Source organism: Chlorocebus sabaeus, chromosome 2 (assembly GCF_047675955.1).
Source record: "Chlorocebus sabaeus isolate Y175 chromosome 2, mChlSab1.0.hap1, whole genome shotgun sequence".
Lineage (NCBI taxonomy): Eukaryota > Metazoa > Chordata > Mammalia > Primates > Cercopithecidae > Chlorocebus > Chlorocebus sabaeus.
Window position 1 is genome coordinate 99177491 of NC_132905.1, and position 8971 is coordinate 99186461.

The window sequence follows — 8971 nt, forward strand, 5'->3', positions numbered from 1 at the left end:
TGAGAACCGGAATTCCCATTTGACGAAACTATCCCATAACTGGGTATATACCCAAAGGAATATAAATTATTATAAAGACACATGCACATGTATGTTCACTGCAACACTATTCACAATAGCAAAGACATGGGATCAACCCAAATGCCCATCAGCAGCAGACTGGATAAAGAAAATGTGGAACATATAGACCATGGAATACTATGCAGCTATGAAAAGGAATGAGATCATATCCTTTGCAGGGACGTGGATGAAGCTGGAAGCCATTATCCTCTGCAAACTAACACAGGAACAGAAAACCAAACACCGCATGTTCACTTATAAGTGGGAACTGAACAATGAGAACACATGGACACAGGGTGGGGAACAACACACACCGGGGCCTATTGGGAGAGGGTGGGGGATGGAGAACATTAGGGAAAAGAGCTAATGTGTGCTGGGCTTAATACCTAGGTGGTGGGTTGATAGGTGCAGCAAATCACCATGGGACATGTTTACCCATGTAACAAACCTGCCCATATACACCAGAACTTAAAAAAAAAAAGATATCAGAGGACAAATGGACCTTAGAGTCGCAACTCTCCCAAACGCAGACTCAGCCCCACACAGAGCAGAGGAGGAAAAGATAAAGTGGACTGCAACTGAAGCTAACACAACTTGATCACAAAAGACCCCAGAAACCAAGTCACAAGGCCAGTGGCGGATGGGGGAATAATAAATGCTAAAGAATGCTCAGCTCATGGTAGCCAGAGAAAATACTGGCAAGAGTGGAAAGTGTGAAGGCACCAAACATCAGTGGCACACGAGTGTGATCTCCGGAGGTAGGGGAGGCCAGGGCATGAGGGTCTGTGGTTATCAAAGGGAACTGGCTCTCTTAGGGTGCTCTTTTACTTTCTCTGTTACTCAGAGCAGGGACCCACCAGCCTCAACATGGACTTAAGCTTTGCTGCCGTGTGGTCCTTACACCCACTCTGCTCTGCTCATGTTTTTCTTTGTATTTTTCTCCAAGCATTTAAACGTGCAAACCATCCTTATCCTAAATGCAGCTAAAAGCTCCTGTGGGTGGAGTTTGCTGTCTTAAGCTTGTGAGTGGCTCAAAGTGTACCCCAATCAGCAGCCTGGGCACCCCTGGTGCTGTAGGAATGCAAGCGCCTGGGCCCACCCAGACCCTGGTGTGGGGGTGACCCACCCAGGCCTCTAAGAAGCCATCTAGGGGTCCCGCCCAGGCCTTTGAGAAGGGCAGCCTTGGCCAAATGGTCACACCTGTACCCGGGACAGGCCACACAACTTCTTTAGGGCTGGGGCCAATGGGAGCCTCCTGAGTGCCCCTCAACAGGGCCTGGAACACCAGCTCTTGTTAAAATGCAAATTCTGACTCAGCAGGTCTGGACTGGAGCCTGGGACTCTGCATTTCTACCTAACACCCAGGGGTGCCCAGGCTGCTCCTGGGACCTCACTTCCCGGTGGTGGTACCTTCACAGCACCAGCCACTAGCATGGAACTTGCACTGCAGCTCCTGAGGGCTGCAGAAATGGGCGTGTGGGTGGGGTGGGGGCTGGGACCTGAGCTTGTTGTCTGTCCCTCCCTCTCTCACTGGGGCGTCGAGGACACATGTGAAGGAGGCGAGGGGACAAGAAACAATGTTGGCATCTCCATCCTGGGAAGAGGCTGGGAAGTGACTCAGTCACAAAAAATAAACAACACCAGCTTTTGTCTCAGAAATTCACCCTGTTTGACTTCATAGATTCCCATCAGTCTGAAGGACCCGGGTTAGCCTGGGATCTCCTGTGGCCTTGGTGAGTGGATCCCCACTCCGCCTCCTCTTAGGATGCCTGGTCCCGCCATGCATGGCCCTGGGGGCCCAGGGTGACCTCGAGTGTCCCCAGCCAGGCTGCCCACCCCGATCTCAAGAAGAAACAGGGTGGGAGGAAGAGGAGCAATCGCAGCACCCACGGCAGAGAAGGCCACGGCAGAGGAGGCCATGCCTGGTTCAGCCTGGAGTTGGGGACCTGAGGAGGGGCTGAGACGGTCACCCCAAGACCCCCACTTCAGGCCAGCTCAGAGGGTCCAGGGTGGGAGTACTTGGGAGAGGGCTTATGGGGGTTCCTGTGGCCTTCAGGGAATCCCACCCTATTTGGATGTTACCTCCAGGCTGGTCCTAGGGGCTGGGCACCCCCACTCCTCTGGCCCCCCACTCCCCTGGCCCCCCACTCCTCTGGCCCCCACTCCTCTGGCCCCCACTCCCCTGGCCCCCCACTCCCCTGGCCCCCCACTCCTCTGGCCCCCACTCCTCTGGCCCCCACTCACCTGGCTGAGAAACTCCATGTGCCCCACCCCAGGGGTTTCAGGTTCCTCCAGAGGGGCTCCATCCCCTTTCCTGCCCCGTCACCTGATGTTCTTTCCCCACCAAGACCTGGGCCATCTTCCCACAGCCTGGGACTAGCCTTCTGGTCACCTGCAGTGGCCGCCAGGCCAGGCCGTGGGCTGGGCTGGGGGCTGTCCCTGGGTGCCCAGGCCTCTCGGGGATCCCTGCATGCACCGGGCATGACATGAAGGGTGCCTTTCCCCACCCAGGGCCCACCGAACCTGGAGGTCACAGCCCCCTGAGGCCCTGCTCCAGGGTGAGGCCAGGCCCCTCCCTCTGCAGCCCCGCTCTGGCCTCTTCTCCTGCCCCCACTCCCATCCTGCCTCTTTCTGCCCTGGCCCTGTGTCTGTCTGCTCTGCAGGCCGTGCTCTGGGAGCCTGGCAGTTCTCCTAGGCTGTGCTCCAGGACTGGGGCCCATTACGTGGAGATGGACTGGCCACCCCGCTGTCTGGCAGGGCCACTGGGATGGGCGTGGTCATAACTGTTGCAGACCTGGGTCCGGGAGGACAAGCGCCTTCCTTCCGGGTGATTCACTTCAGAACCAGGCCAAGGTCAAAGGGCACCAGATGCTGGTCCCTCCTCAGGCACGAGGGAGACAGGAAGGGGCACCTGGGCCCCGAGGGGGAAGGGCTGCTGGAGTCAGGATGGAGCATGTGTGAGTGTGAGTGAGGGTGTGAGGCCTGTGTGCAGGCAGCAGGTCAGGTGCACAGGCCTGAGGAATGGCCCTGACTCCGCAGGGAACCTGCCAGATAGCTGGTTGGCAACACCCAGAGACGCCATGGGGCTGGCCTTCCTGCAGGAGCTCGGCCACTTGTGAAGCTGGACAGAGAGGACAGTGGTGGCAGCCAGACTCAATTCACATGTTTGCCATCAACACAGTTAAAATGTTTTATTGCTGCATGGCAGTATGGTTGGGTGAGGGTCCTGTATGTTACATGACGCATTTTTAAATGGCATTCCGTGAGCACAGAGGCTTTGCCTGCCAGCCAGCAAGATGCAGTAGAAAAGGTTAAGGGTCCTAGTCTGGTCCCGTGTGGGCATTGCCTGACCAGGTGGGGTCAGCACCAGGATGAGAACCCAGGCCTGCACCTGCCAGCTGCAGCCCCGGGAGACCCTTCCTGCAGCCCCGGGAGACCCCAGCTCAGCGGGTTGGCAGGAAGGAGGCCGGTGTGCATGTGCCTGACGGGCCCCTGGTTGGCTGCCGGGCACTCTCTGCGGGACCCTGGCGCCAGCCCGTCAGAAGACAAAGCCTGGAGGCTATTCTTGGAGTGTGTGTCACGGCCCCGGGAGCGCCTTATAAGGCTCTGTCCAGGCTTAAGATGCTCTCTGAGAGCCAAGGTCTGCCCTGCCACTGGGCTGCGGCTGGACGTGGGGCCACACGGCCACCTGGCTGCTCCTGGCCCGTTTCGACCTGGGGTCCAGACTCCCTCTTGTTTCCTGTGAATCTCCCCTAAGGTTTGAAGGAATTCGACCAACACCTTGGCCTGGGGGGACCTAGGAGAGAAGAGGGGGATGGCGCTCAGAGCTGGCCCTCGGCAGCCTTACATGGTGAGCGTCTGGTCCCGCTGAGCCTCGGCTTGGAGGATCTGTTGTGGGAGCTTAGCAAGGGTTTATTTTTAGAAGCTCTTACTCCAACACCAGGGCTGAGCCCAAATAACACATGTATTTTAGTGGTTCAAAAACATAACTTCAATGCGGAGAAAATGCCAAACGGGTGAGCGCAGGGAGAGCCTTCCTGGGGCCACGGGCCTCCTCCTGCAGGTGGCCCAGGTGCACCTGACTAGATGGAGCGTCTGGCTATAATCCCGGGAAATGTATTCCTCCTCTCAGAGGGACTCGGGCTCAGGAGCACACACTAGTGAAGGGAGGCCAGGACCCAGAGTATGACCTCCCAGCCCTAGGAGGGCAGGGCAGCCCGTGGTTTGCTAGCAGAGCCTCGAGGCCTGGCACTGAGCCCAGCGTCCCCCGGAGCTCCCTCCTGCATTGGATCAGCAGCTGGCAGTCGGGTGGTCCAGCGGGCCGAGTTTTCCCCAGGACTGGGTGAGGGAGGCACTGCTAGGAAGTCCCCAGATGCAGTAGGCACCTGGAACAGCCGGCCCTCCCTGTCACATCATCACATCACGTCACCATCACCAGCAGCTTGTTAGAGAGGCCGACCCTCAGTCCCCATCACAGGGGTGGTAGATCTCCTCTTCCTCGTGTGGGTTCTGCCGTCCCAGCCCCATTCTCCTCTTCCTCACATAGATTCTGCCATCCCAGGCCCGTCCTCTTCCTTGTGTGGGTCCTGCCATCCCGGCCCCGTCCTCCTCTTCCTCACGTGGGTTCTGCCATCCCGGCCCCGTCCCTCCTCTTCCTCACATGGGTTCTCCTGTCCTGGCCCTGCCCTTCCTCCCCCTGCTCCGTGTTTAGCCCTCAGGTCAAGGTCATGGCCTGGACTCCGTCTCCTGAGCCCCCTCCCCTCAGGCAGGTCTCGGAGTCTCAGACTCTTCGAATCTCTGCATAGTGCCCTCTGCTCACAGCAGTCCCTCTGATGCCACCTCCAGGCTGGCCGAGCCTCACAACGTCTGACGGTTCCCCAGGATGGAGTCGGGGACAGGGCCCTGAGTTCCTCCTTGCTGAGCTGTTTCCCAAGCCCTGAGGCGTTGAGGACAGCGTGGGGCGGGAAGCCATGGCCACCATTTCGCCCCCACCCAGGTCCTGTCCTGCCTGGGACTCTTGGGAGGACTCAGTGTTCTCCTTCGAGACACCCAAACTTTACCACCCCCCATGCCCAGCCCTGGCCCACACCCAGGGATGCAGGGAACTGACCCCATCCTGGCCAGAGCAGGTACTCCAGGCGGGCCCAGAACCCGGAGCCGGTGCCGCCAAACCTGCATGCAGAGTCTGGCTGTCTGTCAGGAGGAGCCATCTGGATGCCCCCTGATGCCAGGACGGCTCTGCCCATCGTCTGCGTCCCTGACTCGAGAGCTTGAGCTCAGGGTGGGCCCCAGGAGGCTGGTGCTCTGTGCCAGCCGTGTGTGCACTCATGCAGCTGCCCTTTGCCTTCTTGCCAAGCTCAGGACCCTCTCCACCTGGGACAAAATCACCTCCAACCCCTGCGCTTCACTCCTCAATCACCTCCGCCTTAATAAACCTGAAAGTTCTCAGGTGCTGCCTACACGGAGGCTCCTGCCTGCAGACCTGGGGCCAGGCCCTGGAAGGCGCTCAGGGAGGGCTGGGCTGGCAGCTGCACAAGGGCAGTCTCATGGGGTGCTGGTCAAGCAGAAAATCCCCAGGGATGCGAGCTCATTTTCGTGGGAACTCTGAAAGTGAAAACATCACCTCCCCAAACTGGGAGGCCACCAGCCCCAGAGAGCCCTCCCCAAGCCCCCAGGGGTCCCAGCAGGGCCACAGGTGTGGGCAGGCCTGCAGCTCACTGGTCAGCTCCCCTCTGCTTCCTTCCAGGCCACAGCACTCCTGGGGGTCACTGGGGTCTCAGTGCCCCTCACCTGGCCAGGGTCTCACTGTCCCTCACCTGGCCAGGGTCTCCGTGCCACTCACCTCTTCTTTGCTGGAACATTCCACACATTCCTTCCCCGACAGGGCAGGGTTCCTGGGCTAAGGCTGGGGCAGGTGTGCTGGGCCTGGAGCTCTCCCTAAGGTCTCCAGTGGGTGTGGGCTCCTGGGATCTGCACTGTGTCCCCTGGGTCACCCTCACTGGGCTCATCCTAAAGGCGCCTCCCCCGCCCGCCCCTCCTCCCTCCCGACCTGCAGGTGCCTCACCTATAGTTTCTTCTTTCAGCCTCCCCACCCCCCAGCACTCACCATGAGCTGAGCCTGCTCTGAGGACTGGGACAGCCCCAGGACCCCACACAGGTGGGGCTCAGCAGCTCCAGATGAGAAACCCATGCACTCTGCCTGGGGAGTTCCGGCAGTGACGGGAGGAGGCACCGTCCTGCCCAGGGGGCTGAGAAGGCTGAGCCTTGAGTGAATGGCAGTCAGCGGACATCAGCAACTCCAGGTGAGAAACCCATGCACTCTGCCTGGGGAGTTCCGGCAGTAACGGGAGGAGGCACCGTCCTGCCCGGGGGGCTGAGAAGGCTGAGCCTTGAGTGAATGGCAGTCAGCGGACATCAGTGGAGGCGGACAGGACACTGAGGACAGAGTCACCCTCCCAGGGAGCCAGACATGAGGGGTGCCGGGGAGTAGGAGGGAGGGAGTGGGAGGGAGGGGAGGGGGTGAGAGGGAGGTGAGGGGGTGGGGGCGGAAGGGAGGTGAGGGGATGGGGGTGGGAGGGAGGTGAGTGGGGGTGAGAGGGAAGTGAAGGGTTTGGGGTGGGAGGGAGGTGAGGGGGGCAGGAGGCAGGTGAAGGGGTGGGGGTGGAAGGGAGGTGATGGGGTAGGGTGGGGGTGAGGGATGTGGAGGGGTCTCCTAGGCCCTGGCCTGAGCTAGGAAGGGGCAGGGCTGGGTCAGGAAGCTGGGTCTGGGTGCCGTGGTGCATCCTGGGTGACTGTGGATGCTGGAGGAGGAAGAGCTCCTGCATTTGTGTCTGGGTTGGGACCGTCTAGGCGAGAGCTCAGTGTGAACTGTCCACCGTGCTCCCAGTGTCCGAGGCCCCCAGGGGCCAGGTGAGTCCCGAGGGGGATGTTGGCCGAGCAGAGTTGGGTGCTGAACCCCCAGACTCCCCTTGTTGACCACCCAGCCAGGAATCCCCAGGGCAGAAGGTGGGGTCTGCTCAAACATGGGGCAGGCGGTCTAGGGGTGTCTGATGCCCAGGCCTCTAGCCAGCAGGATGTGGACAGAAGTGGCCGCTGGGTGGGGCTGAGTGTAGAGGGCAGTGCCCATCCACAGTGTGGCCGTGCGTCCCATGGAGTGTGGGCCTGAAGGGGGGAAGGACCCCCTCAATACCTCAGGCCAGCGGGTCCCATTCCAGCTGCCACCCAGACTCAGCCTGAGGCCTCTTCACCTGCACCATCTTAAAGTGGATCCCCAGCCACCATGGGTGCCATAGCACCCGATTCCCGTCCCCGTGCCCCCACTTTGGGCTCACTCACATCCCAGTGGATAAAGGAGAGTCGGTGCCAGTAGGGCAGGGGACGGATCACGTGGGGCTCCTCGGCAATGAACAGTCGTAGGAGACGGGGCTGAAAGGAGCCTGTGCGGAGGGGCCTCGAGGCCGGGGTGCAGGGAAGACCCCAAGGAGGAGCCGTCCCGGGAGGAGCAGGTGCCCTGAGGGTGGGGGACCCCTGCCCAGCGGGACAGCCCTGAGAAGCCGGGACCCAGCGTGGCAGGTGGACACGTCCTTCCCACCCCAGCCTCCCCCATCGCCTGTGACACCCACCCACACCTGTGGCCCAGCCACCTACACCCCAGCAAGTCCCACTGGCCTGTTCCGGTGGGAAAACCCACAAAACCCCCTTATCTGCAGGACACTGGTGCCCACGCTTGTGGGAGGCCTGAGCCGTGGGCAGAGTGCAGAGGGTGGGAGCCAGTGGTTCCTGGGAGAGCTTCCTCTCCCCAACCCCCACTAAAGGTGTCAACACCCCATCCCCAGGAGTAGGTGCTTCCCTCCACTGCCCGGCCCCACTTTCCCACCCTGGGATTCCTGAGCAGCCTCAGTGAGCAGCAGACTCCAGGCTGGGCCCCCATGAGGGTTGAGACTGCTGTGCCTGCATCCCAGGAGCAAGGTGCAGGGTGCATCGGGGCTGTTCACAACCTGGTTCCACCTGGCTGTCTGACACCAACCTTGCTCCATGGCAGTGGTCCCAGTGGGCTGTGGTCCCTCCACGGGCTGTGGTTCTGTGGGCTGTGGTTCTGTGGGCTGTGGTTCCGTGGGCTGAGGTTACGTGGGCTGTGGTCCCTGTGGGCTGTGCTGTGGCCCTCATCTGCCCTCTGAGGGGCCTGGCTGAACTGCTGTCTCCTTGGACCCTGCGCTTGTCTGTGTCTCGGCCTTGGCTGCCACTCCCCTGCCATGCAGGCTCATCCCATGTGGCCCCTGCCTTGAAGTCGTCTTCACATGGAGTTGGCAAAGCCCCGGGAGGCTCTGGGCCCTTGTATCAGGGTTGGGGGGTATTAACCAGCCCCTGGGAGGCTCTGGGCCCTTGTATCAGGGTTGGGGGGGTGTTAACCAGCCCCTGGGAGGCTCTGGGCCCTTGTATCGGGGTTGGGGGGTGTTAACCAGCTCCCTGGGAGGCTCTGGGCCCTTGTATCGGGGTTGGGGGGGTTAACCAGCCCCGGGAGGCTCTGGGCCCTTGTATCAGGTTGGGGGTGTTAACCAGCCCCCTGGGAGGCTCTGGGCCCACTCTGTTGGTAACTGAGTCAGAGCCCGGATTAGAAAAGGCTGAAACCACCCCCTACGACGCAGGGCCCTGGCGCCTTTGCCAGCTGTTTCGAATCAGTCCGTGGTGTCGACCACAGGGTGTTGCCCCAGGATCCCCGAAACCCAGTCAGCCTTCACTGTGGAGGATCAGGGCGGCCTTGAAAGGAGCTCTGTCCTCCATGGGGCCTCGGCCAGGAAGGCACAAAGGGGCTTTGTCCCCAGCCCAAGCCCGGAAGACCCTCCTCCAGCTGTGGCCCTCGGGACCGTCTGGCCGGCTCGTCCTTGGGGGGCCTTGGGGGTTGCACCTCCCC

General features: G+C 60.9%; 1 protein-coding gene across 1 annotated transcript; it reads right to left on the bottom strand.

The window, feature by feature from the left end:
- Window positions 1-6707: 6707 nt before the first annotated feature.
- LOC103220153 (uncharacterized) lies at window positions 6708-8096 on the bottom strand. Its single transcript, XM_073004971.1, has 3 exons — window positions 8087-8096; window positions 7396-7946; window positions 6708-7221 (listed from the first exon to the last, which is right to left on the bottom strand). The coding sequence occupies exons 1-3, from the start codon at window positions 8094-8096 to the stop codon at window positions 6811-6813; spliced, it is 972 nt and encodes a 323-aa protein (XP_072861072.1). The 3' UTR covers window positions 6708-6810.
- Between the last annotated feature and the right edge of the window lie 875 nt (window positions 8097-8971).

Bases quoted from the DNA above. Each gene is read 5' to 3' on its own strand.
- LOC103220153 (XM_073004971.1), bottom strand. The intron at 7,222-7,395 runs GTGAGTGAGCCC...TCCCCCCTTCAG, and splicing joins TCTCCTTTATCCACTGGGAT to GCCCACACTCCATGGGACGC.